Source organism: Oncorhynchus tshawytscha, linkage group LG03, assembly GCF_018296145.1.
Source record: "Oncorhynchus tshawytscha isolate Ot180627B linkage group LG03, Otsh_v2.0, whole genome shotgun sequence".
Lineage (NCBI taxonomy): Eukaryota > Metazoa > Chordata > Actinopteri > Salmoniformes > Salmonidae > Oncorhynchus > Oncorhynchus tshawytscha.
The window spans coordinates 51,139,517-51,163,043 of record NC_056431.1 but is presented as its reverse complement, the minus strand read 5'-3'; the positions used below and the strand labels follow the sequence as shown (position 1 = coordinate 51,163,043).

The window sequence follows — 23,527 nt, the reverse complement described above, 5'->3', positions numbered from 1 at the left end:
CTGGGCGACGGAGAGAAACAAAATGGTGCAGTTTGAGGTCATGTGGTGGAGAGGGATGAGGGTGCTGGAGATGGGGGGGGGTGTGAACAGGTGGGTCTGGGCAGGTGTGATGTAGTTGATGTTTGTGTGATATTGTCGTTTGTATATGTATGTTTTGTATTGTTAAAATAATCTTACCAAGAAATGTACTGACATGAATATTTGGTTTATATTTCCATACATTTTGCCATAATGAGGTAGTTGTAACGTTTGTCGTCGGAAGGAGACCAAGATGCAGTGTGGTAAGTGGAGGAGGCAGCTGTTTATCATTGCCTCTGATTGGGGATCACATATAAGTTGTCATTCTCCTTTTGGTGTTTGTGTGATTCTTTAATTACTCAGAACACCAAAAGAATAACAACGGCACGTTTTGCATGCTTCACAGAGCTAAAAAATAATAATTAATAAATAAACAAGATCCCACAAACACCAAAAGGAGAATGACAACTTATATGTGATCCCCAATCAGAGGCAATGATAAACAGCTGCCTCTGATTGGGATCCACACTCAAAAAACAAAGAAATAGAAAAACATAGAAATAAAGAAACTAGAATGCCCACCCTAGTCACACGCTGGCTTAACCAAAATAGAGAATAAAAGCCTCTCTATGGCCAGGGAGTGACAGTAGTAAATAACAGTTATTTGTATTGATGGAAAGATTCTAAATGGATCATTTCTGCTGGTGAAATCTGGTCCTGGTACCATTAATCCTAACTAAATTGCCTCATTGGTTGTTTTCAATGGGTTTCAACTGGGTCTTTTAGGTCTTTTTTTGCCAAAATACCCTTTTTGGTTTGTTGTTATGCTGTGCATATTTTTGTTGTTTTCAAAGTGACAGGTAGTGCTCAAGTTTTCCTGTACCTTTTGGTTCAGTGGAATGATATTCTTGGCCAATGAAGGTGCTGGTGAATGGTATGGATATTCAGTACTTTTTGAATATTGTCTTACAGTGGATTCACAAGTTCTTGACCAGGATTCACAAGTTCATGACCACAATGATAACAGGCCATCAAACATATTTGTGCTTCCATTGTAGGATCATGGATGCTCTATCACAAGATAGAAGGGAATACTGCAAAGGATCTGAGTGTTTCCCATCCTCCTGCAGTCTCCCCAGACTTCCCCTATCCCTCCATCCTCCCGAGTATGGTTGAATCTCCCCCTCCTACTGCCAGTATTCAACCCTTCCTTAGTCCCCACCCAATTATGTCTGAGTCTCCTCACCCAGTGTAACTGAGAATCTCCCCCATCCTCCCCTAGTATCCCGTCTCTCCCCATCCTCCCCTAGTATCCCCAGTCTCTCCCATCCTCCCCTAGTATCCCCAGTCACTCCCCATCCTCCCTAGTATCCCCAGTCTCTCCCCATCCTCCCTAGTATCCCCAGTCTCTCCCCATCCTCCCTAGTATCCCCAGTCTCTCCCCATCCTCCCTAGTATCCCCCAGTCTCTCCCCATCCTCCCTAGTATCCCCCAGTCTCTCCCCATCCTCTTCTAGTATCCCCAGTCTCCCCATATTCCATCAGTCTCATCATCCTAGTATCCCCCAGTCTCTCCCATCCCCCTACTATCCCCCAGTCTCCCCCATCATCTCCTAGTATCCCCCAGTTTCCCCCATCCTCTCCTAGTATCCCCAGTCTCTCCCCATCCTCCCCTAGTATCCCCCAGTCTCTCCCATTCTCCCATAGTATCCCCCAGTCTCCCCATCCTCTCCTAGTATCCCCCAGTCTCTCCACTTCCGCCCCTAGTATCCCCAGTCTCTCCCATCCTCCCCTAGTATCCCCCAGTCTCTCCCCATTCTCCCCTAGTATCCCCCAGTCTCTCCCATCCTCCTCTAGTATCCCCCAGTCTCTCCCATCCTCCCCTAGTATCCCCCATCCTCTCCTAGTATCCCCAGTCTCTCCCCACCCTCCCCTAGTATCCCCCAGTCTCTCCCATCCTCCCCTAGTATCCCCAGTCTCTCCCATCCTCCCCTAGTATCCCCAGTCTCTCCCCATCCTCCCCTAGTATCCCCAGTCTCTCCCCATCCTCCCTAGTATTTCCAGTCTCTCCCCATCCTCCCCTAGTATCCCCAGTCGCTCCCCATCCTCCCCTATTATCCCCCAGTCTCTCCCCATCCTCCCCTAGTATCCCCCAGTCTCTCCCCATCCTCCCCTAGTATCCCCAGTCTCCCCATCATCTCATAGTATCCCCCAGTCTCCCCATCATCTCATAGTATCCCCCAGTCTCCCCATCATCTCCTAGTATCCCCCAATCTCCCCATCCTCCCTAGTATCCTCCAGTCTCTCCCCATCCTCCCCTAGTATCCCCCAGTCTCTCCCCATCCTCCCTAGTATCCCGCAGTCTCTCCCATCCTCCCTAGTATCCCCCAGTCTCCCCCATCCTCCCCTAGTATCCTCCAGTCTCTTCCCATCCGCCCCTAGTATCCCCCAGTCTCTCCCATCCTCCCTAGTATCCCCAGTCTCCCCATCCTACCCTAGTATCCCCATCCTCTCCTAGTATCCCCCAGTCTCTCCCATCCTCCCCTAGTATCCCCAGTCTCTTCCATCCTCCCTAGTATCCCCCAGTCTCTCCCATCCTCTCCTAGAATCCCCAGTCTCTCCCCACCCTCCCCTAGTATCCCCCAGTCTCTCCCATCCTCCCTAGTATCCCCAGTCTCTCCCATCCTCCCCTAGTATCCCCAGTCTCTCCCCATCCTCCCCTAGTATCCCCAGTCTCTCCCCATCCTCCCCTAGTATTTCCAGTCTCTCCCCATCCTCCCCTAGTATCCCCAGTCGCTCCCCATCCTCCCCTATTATCCCCCAGTCTCTCCCCATCCTCCGCTAGTATCCCCCAGTCTCTCCCCATCCTCCCTAGTATCCCCCAGTCTCCCCATCATCTCATAGTATCCCCCAGTCTCCCCATCATCTCATAGTATCCCCCAGTCTCCCCATCATCTCCTAGTATCCCCCAGTCTCCCCATCCTCCCCTAGTATCCTCCAGTCTCTCCCCATCCTCCCCTAGTATCCCCCAGTCTCTCCCCATCCTCCCTAGTATCCCGCAGTCTCTCCCATCCTCCCTAGTATCCCCCAGTCTCCCCATCCTCCCTAGTATCCTCCAGTCTCTCCCCATCCGCCCCTAGTATCCCCCAGTCTCTCCCATCCTCCCCTAGTATCCCCCAGTCTCTCCCATCCTCCCCTAGTATCCCCCAGTCTCTTCCATCCTACCCTAGTATCCTCCAGTCTCTGCCATATCCTCCCTAGTATCCCCAGTCTCTCCCCATCCTCCCCTAGTATCCCCCAGTCTCTCCCATCCTCCCCAGTATCCCCCAGTCTCTCCCCATCCTCTCCTAGTATCCCCCAGTCTCTCCCCATCCTCCCTAGTATCCCCAGTCTCTCCCCATCCTCCCTAGTATCCCCCAGTCTCTCCCCATCCTCCCCTAGTATCCCCAGTCTCTCCCATCCTCCCTAGTATCCCCAGTCTCTCCCCATCCTCCCTAGTATCCCCCAGTCTCTCCCCATCCTCCCCTAGTATCCCCCAGTCTCTCCCCATCCTCTCCTAGTATCCCCCAGTCTCTCCCCATCCTCCAGTATCAGTCTCTCCCCATCCTCCCCTAGTATCCCCAGTCTCTCCCCATCCTCCCCTATTATCCCCCAGTCTCTCCCCATCCTCCCTAGTATCCCCAGTCCCTCCCCACCTCCCATAGTATCCCCCAGTCTCCCCATATTCTCCTAGTATCCCCCAGTCTCCCCATCATCTCCTAGTATCCCCCAGTCTCTCCCATCCCCCTAGTATCCCCCAGTCTCTCCACTTCCGCCCCTAGTATCCCCCAGTCTCTCCCATCCTCCCTAGTATCCCCCAGTCTCTCCCCATTCTCCCCTAGTATCCCCAGTCTCTCCCATCCTCCTCTAGTATCCCCCAGTCTCTCCCATCCCCCCTAGTATCCCCATCCTCTCCTAGTATCCCCAGTCCTCCCTAGTATCCCCAGTCAGTCTCTCCCATCCTCCCCTAGTATCCCCAGTCTCTCCCATCCTCCCCTAGTATCCCCAGTCTCTCCCCATCCTCCCCTAGTATCCCCAGTCTCTCCCCATCCTCCCCTAGTATTTCCAGTCTCTCCCCATCCTCCCTAGTATCCCCAGTCGCTCCCCATCCTCCCTATTATCCCCCAGTCTCTCCCCATCCTCCCTAGTATCCCCCAGTCTCCCCATCATCTCTAGTATCCCCCAGTCTCCCCATCATCTCATAGTATCCCCAGTCTCCCCATCATCTCCTAGTATCCCCCAATCTCCCCATCCTCCCTAGTATCCTCCAGTCTCTCCCCATCATCTCCTAGTATCCCCCAGTCCCCATCCTCCCTAGTATCCCGCAGTCTCTCCCATCCTCCCTAGTATCCCCCAGTCTCCCCATCCTCCCTAGTATCCTCCAGTCTCTCCCCATCCGCCCCTAGTATCCCCCAGTCTCTCCCATCCTCCCCTAGTATCCCCAGTCTCCCCGTCCTACCCTAGTATCCCCATCATCTCCTAGTATCCCCCAGTCTCTCCCTTCCTCCCCTAGTATCCCCAGTCTCTCCCATCCTCTCCTAGTATCCCCAGTCTCTCCCCACCCTCCCTAGTATCCCCAGTCTCTCCCATCCTCCCCTAGTATCCCCCAGTCTCCCCATCCTACCCTAGTATCCCCATCCCTCCTAGTATCCCCCAGTCTCTCCCATCCTCCCCTAGTATCCCCCAGTCTCTTCCATCCTCCCTAGTATCCCCAGTCTCTCCCATCCTCTCCTAGAATCCCCAGTCTCTCCCCACCCTCCCTAGTATCCCCAGTCTCTCCCATCCTCCCCTAGTATCCCCAGTCTCTCCCATCCTCCCTAGTATCCCCAGTCTCTCCCCATCCTCCCCTAGTATCCCCAGTCTCTCCCCATCCTCCCTAGTATTTCCAGTCTCTCCCCATCCTCCCTAGTATCCCCAGTCGCTCCCCATCCTCCCTATTATCCCCAGTCTCTCCCCATCCTCCGCTAGTATCCCCCAGTCTCTCCCCATCCTCCCCTAGTATCCCCCAGTCTCCCCATCATCTCATAGTATCCCCCAGTCTCCCCCATCATCTCATAGTATCCCCCAGTCTCCCCATCATCTCCTAGTATCCCCCAGTCTCCCCATCCTCCCTAGTATCCTCCAGTCTCTCCCCATCCTCCCTAGTATCCCCCAGTCTCTCCCCATCCTCCCTAGTATCCCGCAGTCTCTCCCATCCTCCCCTAGTATCCCCCAGTCTCCCCATCCTCCCTAGTATCCTCCAGTCTCTCCCCATCCGCCCCTAGTATCCCCAGTCTCCCCATCCTACCATAGTATCCCCATCCTCCTAGTATCCTCCAGTCTCTGCCATACTCCCTAGTATCCCCAGTCTCTCCCATACTCCCCTAGTATCCCCCAGTCTCTCCCATCCTCCCCTAGTATAACCCAGTCTCTCCCATACTACCCTAGTATCCCCAGTCTCCCCATCCTCCCCTAGTATCCCCCATCCTCCCCAGTATCCCCAGTCTCTCCCCATCCTCTCCTAGTATCCCCAGTCTCTCCCCATCCTCCCCTAGTATCCTCCAGTCTCTCCCCATCCTCCCTAGTATCCTCCAGTCTCTCCCCATCCTCCCCTAGTATCCCCCAGTCTCTCCCATCCTCCCCTAGTATCCTCCAGTCTCTCCCCATCCTCCCTAGTATCCCCAGTCTCTCCCCATCCTCCCTAGTATCCCCCAGTCTCTCCCCATCCTCTCCTAGTATCCCCAGTCTCTCCCCATCCTCTCCTAGTATCCCCCAGTCTCTCCCCATCCTCCCCTAGTATCCCCAGTCTCTCCCCATCCTCCCTAGTATCCCCCAGTCTCTCCCCATCCTCCCCTAGTATCCCCCAGTCTCTCCCCATCCTCCCATAGTATCCCCCAGTCTCTCCCATATTCTCCTAGTATCCCCCAGTCTCCCCATCATCTCCTAGTATCCCCCAGTCTCTCCCATCCCCCTAGTATCCCCCAGTCTCCCCATCATCTCCTAGTATCCCCCAGTTTCCCCCATCCTCTCCTAGTATCCCCCAGTCTCTCCCCTTCCGCCCCTAGTATCCCCAGTCTCTCCCCATCCTCCTCTAGTATCCCCCAGTCTCTCCCATCCTCCCCTAGTATCCCCCATCCTCTCCTAGTATCCCCAGTCTCTCCCCACCCTCCCCTAGTATCCCCAGTCTCTCCCATCCTCCCCTAGTATCCCCAGTCTCTCCCATCCTCCCTAGTATCCCCAGTCTCTCCCCATCCTCCCCTAGTATCCCCAGTCTCTCCCCATCCTCCCCTAGTATTTCCAGTCTCTCCCATCCTCCCCTAGTATCCCCAGTCGCTCCCCATCCTCCCCTATTATCCCCCAGTCTCTCCCCATCCTCCCCTAGTATCCCCCAGTCTCCCCATCATCTCATAGTATCCCCATCTCCCCCATCCCCTAGTATCCCCAGTCTCTCCCCATCATCTCCTAGTATCCCCAGTCTCCCCATCCTCCCTAGTATCCCCAGTCTCTCCCATCCTCCCCTAGTATCCCCAGTCTCCCCCATCCTCCCTAGTATCCTAGTCTCCCCATCCCCCTAGTATCCCCCAGTCTCTCCCATCCTCCCTAGTATCCCCAGTCTCTCCTCCCATCCCCATCATCTCCTAGTATCCCCAGTCTCTCCCATCCTCCCTAGTATCCCCCAGTCTCTCCCATCCTCTCCTAGTATCCCCAGTCTCTCCCCACCCTCCCCTAGTATCCCCCAGTCTCTCCCATCCTCCCTAGTATCCCCAGTCTCTCCCATCCTCCCCTAGTATCCCCAGTCTCTCCCCATCCTCCCCTAGTATCCCCAGTCTCTCCCCATCCTCCCCTAGTATTTCCAGTCTCTCCCCATCCTCCCCTAGTATCCCCAGTCGCTCCCCATCCTCCCTATTATCCCCCAGTCTCTCCCCATCCTCCCTAGTATCCCCCAGTCTCTCCCCATCCTCCCTAGTATCCCCCAGTCTCCCCATCATCTCATAGTATCCCCCAGTCTCCCCATCATCTCATAGTATCCCCAGTCTCCCCATCCTCCCCTAGTATCCTCCAGTCTCTCCCCATCTCCCCTAGTATCCCCCAGTCTCTCCCCATCCTCCCCTAGTATCCGCAGTCTCTCCCATCCTCCCCTAGTATCCCCCAGTCTCCCCATCCTCCCCTAGTATCCTCCAGTCTCTCCCCATCCGCCCCTAGTATCCCCCAGTCTCTCCCATCCTCCCTAGTATCCCCCAGTCTCCCCATCCCCCATAGTATCCCCATCCTCTCCTAGTATCCCCCAGTCTCTCCCATCCTCCCCTAGTATCCCCCAGTCTCTCCCATCCTCCCCTAGTATCCCCAGTCTCTCCCATCCTACCCTAGTATCCTCCAGTCTCTCCCATACTCCCCTAGTATCCCCCAGTCTCTCCCATACTCCCCTAGTATCCCCCAGTCTCTCCTCCTCCCCCAGTCTCTCCCATCCTACCCTAGTATCCCCAGTCTCCCCCCCATCCTCCCCTAGTATCCCCCATCCTCCCCCAGTATCCCCAGTCTCCCCATCCCCTAGTATCCTCCCATCCTCCCCCAGTATCCCCCAGTCTCTCCCATCCTCCCTAGTATCCCCAGTCTCTCCCATCCTCCCCTAGTATCCCCAGTCTCTCCCCATCCTCCCCTAGTATCCCCAGTCTCTCCCCATCCTCCCTAGTATTTCCAGTCTCTCCCCATCCTCCCTAGTATCCCCAGTCTCTCCCCATCCTCCCTAGTATCCCCCAGTCTCTCCCCATCCTCCCCTAGTATCCCCAGTCTCCCCATCATCTCATAGTATCCCCCAGTCTCCCCATCATCTCATAGTATCCCCCAGTCTCCCCCATCATCTCCTAGTATCCCCCAGTCTCCCCCATCCTCCCTAGTATCCTCCAGTCTCTCCCCATCCTCCCCTAGTATCCCCCAGTCTCTCCCCATCCTCCCCTAGTATCCCGCAGTCTCTCCCATCCTCCCTAGTATCCCCAGTCTCCCCATCCTCCCCTAGTATCCTCCAGTCTCTCCCCATCCTCCCCTAGTATCCCCAGTCTCTCCCATCCTCCCCTAGTATCCCCCAGTCTCCCCATCCTACCATAGTATCCCCATCCTCTCCTAGTATCCCCCAGTCTCTCCCATCCTCCCTAGTATCCCCGAGTCTCTCCCATCCTCCCCTAGTATCCCCCAGTCTCTCCCATCCCCCTAGTATCCTCCAGTCTCTCCCATACTCCCCTAGTATCCCCCAGTCTCTCCCATACTCCCCTAGTATCCCCCAGTCTCTCCCATCCTCCCCTAGTATAACCCAGTCTCTCCCATCCTACCCTAGTATCCCCCAGTATCCCCCATCCTCCCCTAGTATCCCCCATCCTCCCCCAGTCTCTCCCCATCCTCTCCTAGTATCCCCCAGTCTCTCCCCATCCTCCCCTTTATCCTCCAGTCTCTCCCCATCCTCCCCTAGTATCCTCCAGTCTCTCCCCATCCTCCCCTAGTATCCCCCAGTCTCTCCCATCCTCCCCTAGTATCCTCCAGTCTCTCCCCATCCTCCCTAGTATCCCCCAGTCTCTCCCCATCCTCCCCTAGTATCCCCCAGTCTCTCCCCATCCTCTCCTAGTATCCCCCAGTCTCTCCCCATCCTCTCCTAGTATCCCCCAGTCTCTCCCCATCCTCCCCTAGTATCCCCAGTCTCTCCCCATCCTCCCCTATTATCCCCCAGTCTCTCCCCATCCTCCCCTAGTATCCCCCAGTCTCTCCCCATCCTCCCATAGTATCCCCCAGTCTCCCCATATTCTCCTAGTATCCCCAGTCTCCCCATCATCTCCTAGTATCCCCCAGTCTCTCCCATCCCCCCCTAGTATCCCCCAGTCTCCCCATCATCTCCTAGTATCCCCCAGTCTCCCCATCCTCTCCTAGTATCCCCCAGTCTCTCCCCATCCTCCCCTAGTATCCCCCAGTCTCTCCCATTCTCCCCTAGTATCCCCCAGTCTCCCCAGTCTCCCCATCCTCTCCTAGTATCCCCCAGTCTCTCCACTTCCGCCCCTAGTATCCCCAGTCTCTCCCATCCTCCCCTAGTATCCCCCAGTCTCTCCCCATTCTCCCCTAGTATCCCCCAGTCTCTCCCATCCTCCTCTAGTATCCCCAGTCTCTCCCATCCTCCCTAGTATCCCCCATTCTCTCCTAGTATCCCCAGTCTCTCCCCACCCTCCCTAGTATCCCCCAGTCTCTCCCATCCTCCCTAGTATCCCCAGTCTCTCCCATCCTCCCCTAGTATCCCCAGTCTCTCCCCATCCTCCCCTAGTATCCCCAGTCTCTCCCCATCCTCCCTAGTATTTCCAGTCTCTCCCCATCCTCCCCTAGTATCCCCATTCTCCCCATCCTCCCCTAGTATCCCCAGTCTCTCCCCATCCTCCCCTATTATCCCCCAGTCTCTCCCATCCTCCCCTAGTATCCCCCAGTCTCTCCCCATCCTCCCATAGTATAGTCTCCCCATATTCTCCTAGTATCCCCAGTCTCCCCATCATCCCTAGTATCCCCCAGTCTCTCCCATCCCCCTAGTATCCCCCAGTCTCCCCATCATCTCCTAGTATCCCCCAGTTTCCCCATCCTCTCCTAGTATCCCCCAGTCTCTCCCCATCCTCCCCTAGTATCCCCCAGTCTCTCCCATTCTCCCCTAGTATCCCCCAGTCTCCCCAGTCTCCCCATCCTCTCCTAGTATCCCCCAGTCTCTCCCTCCGCCCCTAGTATCCCCCAGTCTCTCCCCATCCTCCCTAGTATCCCCCAGTCTCTCCCCATCCTCTCCTAGTATCCCCAGTCTCTCCCCATCCTCCATCTTTCCAAATACACCAAGACAGTCGTGAAGAGGGCACGACAAAACTATTTTCCCTCTCAGGAGACTGAAAAGATTTGGCATGGGTCACCAGATTCTCAAAAGGTTCTGCAGAGGGTAGTGCGTACGACCCATTACATCACTGGGGCCAAGCTTCCTGCCATCCATGACCTATACGGTGTCAGAGGAAAGCCCATAAAATTGTCAGAGACTCCAGTCACCCAAGTCATAGACTATTTTCTCTGCTACCACACGGCAAGCGGTACCGGAGCGCCAAGTCTAGTACCAAAAGGCTCCTTAACAGCTTCTACCCCCAAGCCATAAGACTGCTGAACAATTAATCAAATGGCCACCGGACTATTTACATTGACCCCCTTCAATTTGTTTTGTACACTGCTGCTACTCGCTGTTTATTATCTATGCATAGTCACTTCACCCCTACCTAAATGAACAAATTACCTCAACTAAACTGTACCCCTGCACATTGACTCGGTACCGGTACCCCTTGTATATATCCTCGTTATTGTTACTTGAATTATTTTACATGTTTTACTTTAGTTTATTTGGTAAATATTTTCCTAACTCTTCTTGAACTGCACTGTAGGTTTAAGGGATTGTAAAGTAAGCATTTCATGGTAAGGTCTACACTTTTTATTCGGCGCATGTGACAAATAAAGTTTGATTTGATTTGATCAGTATTGCTTAGTCTCCCCATCCTCTCCAGTATTGCTGAGTTGCAGTAATGGGAAGACAGACCAGCTGGCTGTATAATGTGTTCCAAACTGGAGTGATCAGCTGACTGAATTCCGTGAATGCTTTGGTGTAGAAAACCTTTCCCCCAGAGCTTCTTTTCTGCCAGTATAGTAACATATTAAAACCTAAATGTATGTCTGAGGAAGATGATCTTAGATGGTAGAGCTGGAGGAAGTCCTTTGTGAATTATTTATTATATTTCAGATGAGGTTGACCAAGTTATCAGATATACTGTACATTATATACATTTTGTCTTCCAAATGAATCACATCTTTTTTCAAATTCAAATTCAAATTCTGATACTATCATCAGTTGGATGGCAGTTGAGGAGAGGCATGTAGGTTCCAGTGTGGCACACTTGGCTTGTACCAGATGATGGGGAGGTTAGGTTGACGCTACAAGCTTGGCACACCTGTATTTGGGGAGTTTCCCCCATTCTTCTCTGCAGATCCTCTCAAGCTCTGTAAGGTTGGATGAGGTTTGTCGCTGCACAGCTATTTTCAGGTCTCTCCAGAGATGTTTGATGGGGTTTAAGTCTGGGCTCTGGCTGGGCCATTCAAGGACATTCAGAGACTTGTCCCGAAGCCACTCCTGCGTTGTCCTGTAGAAAGGTGAACTTTTGCCCCAGTCTGAGGTCCTGAGCACTCTGGAGCAGGTTTTCATCAAGGATCTCTCTGTACTTTGCTCCGTTCGTCTTTCCCTAGATCCTGACTAGTCTCCCAGTGTCTGTCGCTGAAAAACCTCCCCACAGCATGATGCTGCCCACACTATACTTCACCGCAGGGATGGTGCCAGGTTTCCTACAGACGTGACGCTTGGAATTCAGGCCAAAGAGTTCAATCTTGTTTCTCATGGTCCGAGAGTCCTTTAGGTGCCTTTTGGCAAACTCCAAGCCGGCTATCATGTGCCTTTTACTGAGGAGTGGCTTCCGTCTGGCCACCATAACGTAAAGGCCTGATTAGTGGAGTGCTGCAGAGATGGTTGTCCTTCTGAAAGGTTCTCCCATCTCCACAGAAGAACTCTGGAGCTCTGTCAGAGTGACCATCGGGTACTTGATCACCTTCCTGACCAAGGCCCTTCTCCCCTGATTGCTCAGTTTGACCCGGGCGGTCAGCTCTAGGAAGAGTCTTGGTGGTTCTAAAGTTCTTCCATTTAAGAATGAGGGAGGCCACTGTGTTCTTGGGGACCTTCAACACTGCAGAAATATTTTGGTACCCTTCCCCAGATCTGTGCCTATGCACTGTCAACTATGGGACTTTATATAGACAGGTGTGTGCTTTTCCAAATCATGTCCAATCAATTGAATTTACCACAAGTGGACTCCAATCAAGTTGTAGAAACATCTCAAGGATGATCAATTGAAACAGGATGCACTTGAGCTCAAAGGGTCTGAATCCTTATGTAATGAAGGTATTTTCTCTTTGTCTCAGTTTAAATAAGGCTGTAAGCAAAGGGTCTGAATATGGTCATTACATCATGTATCATGTCACAGTATGATAAGTCATGTTTTATGTTTTCCTTTGTTGTATTTCTTTGTCATTATGGGCATAGTCCACACCGTTACAGGAGCCAGCGTATGTTACTGTTCTTGAGGTTGCATGGGAAAAGGATAAAGACACTGAAAATCAAGGTGGTCTTTTGTCTACAATCTTTTGTCTGTAAGCAGAGGATGATGTAACATAGACGCAGGGAGTCAGGAAGCAGGTGAAGTTAGTGCGTTAATAATAACAAACATGGAGCAATACAAGAGAAGCGTCTGACATTGAAACATAAGCAATACTTGTGCTCCTCCAAGCTAGCTGAATAGACCAGAATGTCGTCAATATACACGACTCTCTGGCGTCCAAGCATGTCCTGGAACACCTCGTTGACAAATGCCTGGAACACTAATGGAGCATTGGCTAATCCAAAAGGCATCACCAAGTACTCCACCAAGTACTCGTAGTGATCAGACATCATGCTGAAGGCAGTCTTACATTCATCCCCCTCCCGGATCTGGATCAAATTGTAGGCACTTCCACAGGTTCATCTTGGTGAAAAACTAGGCCCCGCGGAGTTGTTCAATTGCGGCCCGCCCCAACAAGAGAGTGTAGCGGTACTTCTTGGTGATGGAATTCAGATTTCTGTAATCGATGCACGAGCACAATCCTACCCCCTTCTTGGCAAAGAAGAAGAAGGCCACCAACAAAGGGTAGATGCGGCCACACGGAGGCTCAGAGCCTGCAAGCAGGTCGATGGCACAGTCCCAGGACCGATGAGGAGGGAGACAGGTAGCGTGGGTCTTGGAAAAACCTCCCAAAGATCTTGGTATACCTCCGGGATGTTGGGCTGAAGGGTAACCACAGGACTCTCAACCGATGTGGAACCACAGGGAAAGGGTAAGCAGGTGGATGATCTTGTGTACGGGTGCACTGATGATGAGGAAGGGAAGGCTTACTTGATGTATGGATTCCACGGTGAGGGTGAGTAGTGCTGTGATGTGTGTGATTATCCCAGATTCCAGTGGTTGACTCTCCAGTGCTTGAACCAGGCAAGGAGAGGAGAGTGAGTATGAGGTGATGTTAATGGAGGAGGCGAGGGCCTGGTCAATAAGATTCACCCGCGGCACCGGAGTCCACTAGACCTGTAGAAACAAAACATGAAGGACAGCCAGCCAGTGAAATCGTTACAAGGAAAGGTTTAGCGGAAAGTGATGATGATGGAATACTCACACCTAACCCGTGGACCCCCTGTTAGAACTTACTGGACACCCTAGAAGCTGGTGTCCCTCCTGTCCGCAATAAGGACAGAGCCCCAGCTGTCTATGACGGTGTCGCTCAGCCACGGAGAGACATGTGGCCCCCACCTCTATGGGTTCAGGCTTTGACTCAGAATGATCAATGGAGGAGGGAGAGAGGCGATGGCGGTACTGACGCTCCCGAAAAAGGTTATCAGATGGATGGCCATCGCGTTGAGTGGGTCCAAGGATAGGTTGCCATAGCCAACTCCGTCTGGAACTCTTCGCGCAATCCTCTTCTGAATAGGGTGCGGAGCACCAGCTCATGCCGTCCTCTGGATGCTGCCACTGTCCGAAAGGTGAGTGCATACTCCACCATAGTCTGGCCATCCTGCCCTAGTTGGAACAAGAGCTCACCCCCCTCTCTGCCCTCTGGTGGATGGTCGAAGATCCCCCCTGAAGAGAGCCATGAACCCCTCATAGGAACCCATCTCTTCCTCTCCTAGATGGCCATGGCCCACTCCAACGCTGGTCAAGTCAGCAGAGAAATAACCGTGGCAACCTTGGACCTCTCTGTGGTGGGGGCTCCCATCTGATGAGCGGAATAGAGGGAGCACTGGAGTAGGAAGCCAAGGAATTTCAATGGAGTCCTGTCATATTTGTCCAGGAGAGACAATCAGGCATCGCTGACCAGAACGGACTGCTGGATGGGCTGCGGTACTGGCTCGCTGGGTCGACTTGTGGTAGAAGATCCTCCTCTGTTTGGAGATGACGCCCCTTGAGTAATGTCGACTCATTGAAGAACGCGGAGGACCTCATCCATAGCTGTCCCCAAATGAGCCAGCTGGTCATTGTGTTGACGAAGTAGGTGTCTCTGTTCGCCGACCATCTGGGAGATGTCTTGGTTAACTGCTACTTCCATTTGTTGAGGTAGTATTCTATAACGTAGATGTAGGGAGTCAGGAGGCAGGTGCGGTTAGTGAGTTTAATAATAACATGGAGCGATACAAAACAAGAGAAGTGTCTGACATAGAAACATAAGCAATACCACCTGATGACTGATAACAAAAGAGTGCTATATAAAGGTCAAGTAATCAAGGAGTAATGAAGTGAAGGTGTGACTGATGATGATGAGATGGAGGTGTGCGTAAAGATGGGTTGCCAGGACCGGTGGTTAGTAGACCGGTGACGTCCAGCGCCGGAACGGGGGAGCAGGAGTGAACGTAACAGGTGAGGTATGAGGGGTGGCAGGTAGCCTAGTGGTTAGAGTGTTTGACTTGTAACCAGAAGGTTGCAAGATCGAATCCCCGAGCTGACAAGGTAAAAATCTGTTCTTCTACCCCTGAACAAGGCAGTTAACCCACTGTTCCTAGGCTGTCATTGAAAATAAGAATTTGTTCTTAACTGACTTGCCTAGTTAAATGAAGGTTTTAAAAAAAAAAGTATTACTTTTTTTTAAATGAGAGAGAGAAAGAAGGAGGGAGAGAGAAGGCGAGAGAGAGATAAAGGGGACAGGGCGATTAATCAGACTGGACATTGATGTCAACAGTAGTAGCAGCAGCAGCAGTGGTGATGATGATGATGATGGTGGCTCTCCTCTCTCGTCACTCAGCCTGCTGCAGTTATGTAACATGTGGTCACGTGACTGACTGGGGGGCCTGGTCAAGGGGCAGGGGGTGACGAGTGGCTGATGGCTATGATGCAGCGGGGCCTGTGAGTCGCAGGACAGTTCAGTATCCTATAGACCAAACAGATAGACAGCAAATGTTACATCAGTAGATGTCACAAAGAGAATGTGCCCAGTGTTTGTGCCAATTCAAAACAGCCACAGATTTAACCCTAGGACTTGAAAGTAACATATTACATGTCATTATTGTATTACTTATTAGACAGGAATGGGGGCAGGTCTAGAGGTAGGAGTGCATATGTCTGCCTTGTCATCAACTCTTTAGCAACATCACATGTCACATCAAGACCCAGAACTGAGATATCAGTTGTCTTTGTAACACTCTGAGTGAATGTTATAGCCATTGTGACTGCACACTGCGCTGTAGATGTGATCATCGTCATCATGTCTAGCATTGCCTCCGTCAGGAAGCCTGAAATAGAGTCCCCTTGCCCCCCCCCTCAGAATCATCCACCCCCTTGCAGCAGGCAGGCACTGCGTGCTGGCATTTGGGGCTCCGCTGTGCTGCTGTGCTGACAGTGTGTTCTGAGTCGCTCACAAGGCTGATGGGAAATCTCTCTGTCTCTCTGTCTGTATCTCTGTCACCCTTTCCCTGTCTATCTATTTCTCTCTCTCTCTCTCTCTCTGTCCCTGTCTGTCTCTCTTTATCTATCCCTCTTCTTCCTCTTTCAATCTCCCCCTCTCTCTACTTTTCTCCCTCCCCCGCTCCCCCTCCTTTTGATGTCCTTCTCACACTTTCTTCTCATCCCCTACTCACTCTTTCTTCACGGTCTGTCCCTCTATCTTCCTCTATCTCCTCTTCACACTCTCGTCTTTCCCGCTCTGACTGAGGGGGTGTTGTACCGGGCTCTCTCCCAGCAACTACTGACTCGTTGCGTTAATAGAGTGGTAGTGTGTGTGTGTGTGTGTGTGTGTGTGTGTGTGTGTGTGTGTGTGTGTGTGTGTGTGTGTGTGTGTGTGTGTGTGTGTGTGTGTGTGTGTGTGTGTGTGTGTGCGTGCGTGCGTGCGTGCGTGCGTGCGTGCGTGGTATCGGGGGCAGCTCTTCTGATCGTAATGACATGAGACTGCCTGAGGTTGGGTGGTGGGCCGAGCCACAGTACCCACGTCCACCCAGGGAAGCAACACACAGGGACAGAGACAGGGACACACTCTCTCTCTCTCATTCTAATCAGCTTCCTGTGAAGAGACTATTGAAAGCATTAGAAATAGACTACTTTGATCCAGGAATCAAAAGATCCCACACAAAGGAACAAGGGCCTTGAAGATTGATTAACCTTGTTGCACCGAGCAAGAAAAGACAGCAGATCTTGACCAAGATTTCTTTGAACCTTTTAGATAAATAATTTCACTGCTGTTTTTGTGGAAGTTTCAATGACCAACTACACATCATGGTGGTCAAACTGGTCATCTACCCTGGCAATCACTGTCAGTTCCAACACTAGTCCACTCTGCTCCATTCAGCCTGAGGGGTATTGATGTAGAAAGGGAGCTGTCTTGCCACTTGTGTGCCAGCCTGCCGTCCTTGTCTCTCTGTTCTCGCTCTCTCTCCTTCACATTTGTGAACTGTGTCGCACGGCTCACCAGCTTTAATCAGGGTCCCTTTGATCCCGCTTGGAAAGGCATATTCCCTGCCACATGACGTACGGACCCCCCCTCTGTAGCACCTGGCTGTAGGCCTGTCTCTGCCACATCTACTCTGTGCTTATTCATTGCATTCTGGTAATATTTAGGACATGTATAGTAGGCTAACCATTTAGACTTACCTAATATCTGTTCACAGCATTGCAGCTTTCAACACAGCATTACAGCTTTCATAGTGATGCAAAAGTTCACAAACTTCACTGACCTGTGTAAGCGCGGAAAAATGTGCCATAATAGTAATGAGAACTACAGAGTGGTTCAGCTACAATATTGAATATATTTCAGGGACAAATGTCATAATGTCTTGTTCCTGTCCAGGGTTAGCTGACTCCTACACTAGCCGACCATCTCACTGTTGTCAGACTGTTGTCTGGCTGTTGTCTAACTGTTATCTTGTCCCACTACAGGGTTCAGCTGACTCCTACACTAGCCGACCATCGGACTCAGATGTCTCCCTGGAGGAGGAACCGACAGGCGGCAAGCTGGAGAAGGAGCAGCAGGCCACTGTTCAGCTGGAGAAGGCCAAGGTGAGACATATTTCTGCTAGGTGTCCCACTGTGTAGCCTTATGCTATGTTATTGTACTATCACAGGCATATACCTTAAGAAAAAGGCACCTATCATTGGGAAGGCCCCAGTAGGCAAAGCTGGTTGAAATGACATTATTACAACCTAATTAAAACCAGAATGGGCATCTTTGCAACCAGTAATGCCCTGTGGGTTATGGTTGAGCTTATCTACCTAGGCTAGGCACTCTTCTTATACATGGTGTTTCCTGTATCGTCTCAGGCCAAAGCCGTGGCCTTTGCTGTGAAGACTAACGTCAGTTACTGTGGAGCCCTGGATGAGGATGTCCCTGTGGCAGGAACCGCCATCTCCTTCGATGCCAAGGACTTCCTGCACATTAAAGAGGTACAGCATATATAACACACTGTACTGCTAAAGCTATGGCTGCGTTTGAATTGGCATCCTATTCTCTATGTAGTGCACTACTTTTGTCCGGAGCCCATGAGGCCAAAAGTAACTCTGGCCAACTGTAGTGCACTATATAGGGAATAGGGTGCCATTTCAGACAGCCTATGTTTGCTTCAAGCCACATCTGTTCACGGGCCATTATGGCAATATCAATAATGCATGTCCTGCTTTGGAATCAATGGAGTCACATAGACTGTGTATACAGCCTTGTATCTCTATGGAGTTTACACACTCTCTTCTGTTTGATTCTGAGTCATTGTGTTGTTTTGTGTTGGCTTTCAGAGTCGCATAGAGTTAGTACCGTATGTCTGTGGATTGTTACACACTGCTCTTCTAAGACATTGGTCTTGTGTTGCTTTTCCCATAGTCACATATTGTATAGTGTGTGAATGTCTATTTAACACATCATCATCATCACACACACACACACACACACACACACACACACACACACACACACACACACACACACACACACACACACACACATACACACACACACACACACACACACACACACACACACACACACAAACAAACACAAACACACAATGCACACACACTTCAGTCATTGAGTTGTTTCATGTTGTCTTGCCCATTATAGAAGTACAGTAATGACTGGTGGATTGGCCGGCTGGTGAAGGAGGGCTGTGAGATCGGATTCATCCCCAGTCCTCTGAAACTGGATAACATTCGTCTACAGCAGGAGCAGAAGAGGGGCACACGCTCTTACGGGTAAGGCCTGGGTGGAGGGGCTGGGGGTGGTGTATTGAGGGTCTGAGGTGGGCTTGGTTGGGTGGAGGGGCTGTGTTAGAGGATGGGTAGGGGATTGGAGAGGGGCTAACAATCTATAAGAACTTTCATGAATAAGCATTAATCAACTATTTATCAACTTTATTAAGCATTTATAAAAGTTATTATAAAAAGTTACTAAAGTACAATGAGAAGCCACCTACTCTCCATTCCAGGTCTGACTCTGCTGTGACTATGTGTTTTACTTATAACAGGTCAGAGATTACTCATAATAAGAGATCAGAGGTTACTCATAATAACAGATCAGAGGTTACTCATAATAAGAGATCAGAGGTTACTCATAATAACAGATCAGAGGTTACTCATAATAACAGATCAGAGGTTACTCATAATAACAGGTCAGAGATTACTCATAATAACAGATCAGAGGTTACTCATAATAACAGGTCAGAGATTACTCATAATAACAGATCAGAGGTTACTCATAATAACAGATCAGAGGTTACTCATAATAACAGATTAGAGGTTACTCATAATAACAGATAAGAGGTTACTCATAATAACAGATCAGAGGTTACTCATAATAACAGATCAGAGGTTACTCATAATAACAGATCAGAGGGGACTCATAATAACAGATCAGAGGGGACTCATAATAACAGATCAGGGGGGACTCATAATAACAGATCAGAGGGGACGCATAATAACAGATCAGAGGTGACTCATAATAACAGATCAGGGGTTACTCATAATAACAAATCTGAGGTTACTCATAATAACAGATCAGAGGTTACTCATAATAACAGATCAAAGGTGACTCATAATAACATATCAAAGGTTACTCATAATAACAGATCAGAGGTTACTCATAATAACAGATCAGAGGTTACTCATAATAACAGATCAGAGGTTACTCATAATAACAGATCAGACGTTACTCATAAAAACAGGTCAGAGATTACTCATAATAACAGATCAGAGGTTACTCATAATAACAGATCAGAGGTTACTCATAATAACAGATCAGAGATTACTCATAATAACAGATTGGTGATGTGTTTCTTAGTTGACATTCATATGATAAGAGATTATATGTGTCATCATATATAATTTTCCTCATTCAGTTATGCTTTAACTATTTGTTGTCTATTTTAAAGGACATTTTGTATTCCCCGTTGGCCTCATGTTGCAGAGGGTTACATTATACAACAGTTGTGGTAAAACAGTGTGGTAAAACATAGTGCCGTGATAGATATCATCTCCACGGCGATCACGGCTCATAAATTATATATTAGCCAATTAAATTCCAGCCCTGTGTTATCATAATTTCTGGAACAATGTATAGTCAATACTTATATAGTCTACCATGTACTTATATTATTCATCCAATTACATTCTACTGTTGGATAATTATATTCTACTGCTAAATATTCAACATGGAAGTGCATTTTAGAAGTGCATTTACCACTACAACACAGTTTACAGTAAAATAATACAATTCAAGAGATAAAAACAAGTAAGCGGCAATAACGGAGAAGAGTAAAATAACAGTAAAACACCAAGGATGTCTAAAGTAGCAATAAAATGACTGATTAAAGACAGAGAATTGTTAGTGACCCTGTTTCTCCTGGGGATAGGAGTTCTGTTTGACTCTGTGATGAAACTATCTGTGTTCCACATGAATGATTCTTCTCTCTATCTCTGTCTGTTATCCTTTGTGCCTTGCAGTAAGTCCAGTGGGAATTCCTCCTCCAGTCTAGGAGACATGGTTTCAGGCGGGTTCAAACCCAACCCTCCCTCTGCAGGTGAGCCTCCAGACAGAAGCCTATTAGGGAAGGGCGTCTCTCCAGGTGCGACGTCTCATTAGTTGTTTGTCAGAAGGAATCATTAAGCAAACAGAGCTATGATCTAATTGTCCCTGTCTCTAACATAACATATCATTGTTGCTCAGTGTGTTGTTTATTAACATATCAAATCCAGTGTGAGAACTGTCGGTCCCGTCACTATGAACTGAATGGTTACCAGAGTATACATACCCAATGTTATTGTTCTACACCAGCAGAAGAAAAAAAAATAGTTACATTTTCGTAGAATTTCTTAAAAATGATGCACCTGCAAATGTCAAATGGGAAACAGTGGCTGGAGGTTGGATGGATGGAATATGGAGTTGTGAGATCTTTGTGTCTTCCAGAATGTGCCATGTTTTGGACTGGAATGAGGTGGGCCATGCACTCTCAGTCCCCTCCTCCTCCTCTTCCTCCAAGAGGATTATGGACAGGCATTATGTCTATGCAATGAGTTTGCTTTAAGTGAAACATAACCATATAGCCCAAACTCTGGTTATCCAAATCAAAGGATCTTCTCCAACTTATAGCAAGGGCTACTAAGCATACATTGAAATAATACTCTATCTTTATTTCAATTTCTTTATAAGACACCAAACACTTTTATATGATAATGCAACTTCAAAGTTAGTTATCAAGTGCAACCAATGGCTGCCACCTGCAAAGGGAGGTTTGGAATAGAAGCAACAAATAAATAAAGTGTTTCGACCACTAATATACTGTATACATACTGTATATTTAATACTTCATTTATTTGTGTGATAATAAGTTATTTCCATCCATCATTGTACAATTCAAATGTTTCCATCAAATGTTTCAACCCAACCACTGGGTATTAAAGTACTGTGATACTGAAAAGGTATCACTGTAATGTTTTGTACTGTATATTGTATTAGGTCTCTGCTTTGCATTCAAAGACACTTATCAGTTATTTTCTCATTTTTACAGGAAAACAGAAGCAGAAAGTGGTGAGTAGTATACACACTTTTCATTCATTCATTCACATACAGGTAACCTCCAAGATCTGTAACCAAATAAGAAACTGGTTGTACCCAGATTCATAATTTCGGTCGGCATTTCATCCTCCATATCCAAGTTTCGATCTCTATTTCAGGCATACAGAATAATACTAACTGAATATACTTGCTCTTTATTCACCCCAATTAATCTCTTATAAATACTATACTATCTTTATTTAATTTTTTAACTTTTTTAGGGGGTAGCTTTAATATTGCAAATCGATTGTGGCTTCCATTAATGTAATTGTCTGCATCATTTCCAATCCCCCATATATTCTTTATAAATATATACACTACCGTTCAAAAGTTTGGGGTCACTTAGAAATGTCCTTATTTTTAAAAAAAAGTCCATTAAAATAACATCAAATCGATCAGAAATACAGTGTCGACTTTGTTAATGTTGTAAATGACTATTGTAGCTGGAAACGGCAGATTTTTTATGGAATATCTACATAGGTGTACAGAGGCCCATTATCAGCAACCATCACTCCTGTGTTCAAATGGCACGTTGTGTTAGCTAATCCAAGTTAATAATTTTAAAAGGCTAATTGATCATTAGAAAACCCTTTTGCAATTATGTTAGCACAGCTGAAAACTGTTGTGCTGATTAAAGAAGTATTAAAACTGGCCTTCTTTGACTAGTTGAGTATCCGGAGCACCAGCATTTGTGGGTTTGATTACAGGCTCAAAATGGCCAGAAACAAATAACTTTCTTCTGAAACTCATCAGTCTATTCTTGTTGGCTGGGAGGCCCCGGTGCACAACTGAGCAGGAGGACAAGTACATTAGTGTCTAGTTTGAGAAACCGACGCCTCAAGTCCTCAACTGGCAGCTTCATTAAATAGAACCCGCAAAACACCAGTCTCAACGACTGGGGAGCCCACATTGATATGTTAGTCACTCAGATATCATATTAAAAACTGGAAACAGTTTTCTACACCCTATGGCAAAATGTGTAGAATTGGATATCTCGTCTTTAATCTGCTGGCAGTATTTTTTGTAACAACACTTTGTCAGCACATTATCAGGAAGTAAAACAGAACCGTCCAAATGTCTTAATAGCATCACTTAACAGCGGATAGCTGTAATACATCCAGCTACTGTTATACACATTCAACATCCATTGGTAACACGTTACGTTGTAACACTGTAAATACACTGACAAACTTTCTTGACATGTAATAATACCTAATAAAAGGACTTCATAATGGTGAATGGCATGTTACATGTTGCTGTGGTGTCTGTGCTCCCTCTAACCATCTATCTCCACTACAGACTGAACACATCCCTCCCTATGACGTGGTCCCCTCTATGAGACCAGTGGTCCTGGTAGGACCGTCCCTGAAGGGATATGAGGTTGGCATCATAGCAATAATACTTTCGGTCTCTTGTTGTTGTATTGGTCATGTCACAGCCGTCTTCCTCGAAGAAATAAGTGGACCAAAGCGCAGCGTGGTCAGCGTACATTACTTTATTTCTAATGTCGCCAACAAAACAATATGACCGTGAAGCTTAAGAGGGCTATAGTGCCACTAACAAAGGCAACTTCCCACACTGACAAAAGGGGAAAAGCTGCCTAAGTATGATTCCCAATCAGAGACAACGAATGACAGCTGTCCCTGATTGAGAACCATACCCAGCCAAAGCAAAGGAATAGAAAAACATAGAAAATAGAACATAGAATGCCCACACAAATCACACCCTGACCAAACCAAAATAAAGACATAAAAAGGCTCTCTCAGGTCAGGGCGTGACAGGTCAAGTGTTATTAAGCCTCCAAAATAGCTATTCAGAACGACTGCAATATTTGGTTGTGTGCCATACATTACACCAAAGTGACAACAATTCCCAGCTCTCCGTTTTGTAATCAATATTGAGGACCGTCAGCGTGTAGACTAGAGGTTAAGATGCAGCTCCATTGAAGAGCTTTACCCACACATTCACGGACAGTGAATAACTCCCCCATTTATTATCAGAGTAGATATTTGGAGGTCTCCAACAATAACAGCTATGTCAGGCCAATCCATTCATTGCTAACTAACCAGCAATGGGGGCTTGCAGAAGAAATAGGGCAGCATCTTTTCCCCGGCATGTATGGAGGGAAGTGAGGAGCTAGGATCATCTTCACACAGAATCACAGTCCTCATCTCCTCTCCACCGTGTTGCCGTGGTAACAACCTTCTGGGTAAAACCCGTCAGTCTGAAAAAGTGGAACATGGCTTGAAATTAGAAACACAGAGCTTAACAGCACCAGAAGATCTGTGTGTGTACAAGAAAAC

The 23,527-nt window shown here is 48.8% G+C and overlaps 1 protein-coding gene across 3 annotated transcripts in view; it reads left to right on the top strand.

The window, feature by feature from the left end:
- The window catches only part of LOC112238503 (voltage-dependent L-type calcium channel subunit beta-4), a 58,264-nt gene that overhangs the window by 28,917 nt on the left and 5,820 nt on the right, over positions 1-23,527 (top strand). For 2 of the 3 annotated variants that reach the window (XM_024407083.2, XM_024407094.2), the window contains 6 exons: positions 17,066-17,185; positions 17,447-17,569; positions 18,237-18,367; positions 20,114-20,190; positions 21,178-21,197; positions 22,524-22,604. In XM_024407083.2, the coding sequence (XP_024262851.1) occupies positions 17,066-17,185; positions 17,447-17,569; positions 18,237-18,367; positions 20,114-20,190; positions 21,178-21,197; positions 22,524-22,604 (552 nt within the window). The remainder of the gene's footprint in view (positions 1-17,065; positions 17,186-17,446; positions 17,570-18,236; positions 18,368-20,113; positions 20,191-21,177; positions 21,198-22,523; positions 22,605-23,527) is intronic. The other variant, XM_024407088.2, reaches the window with a different exon arrangement.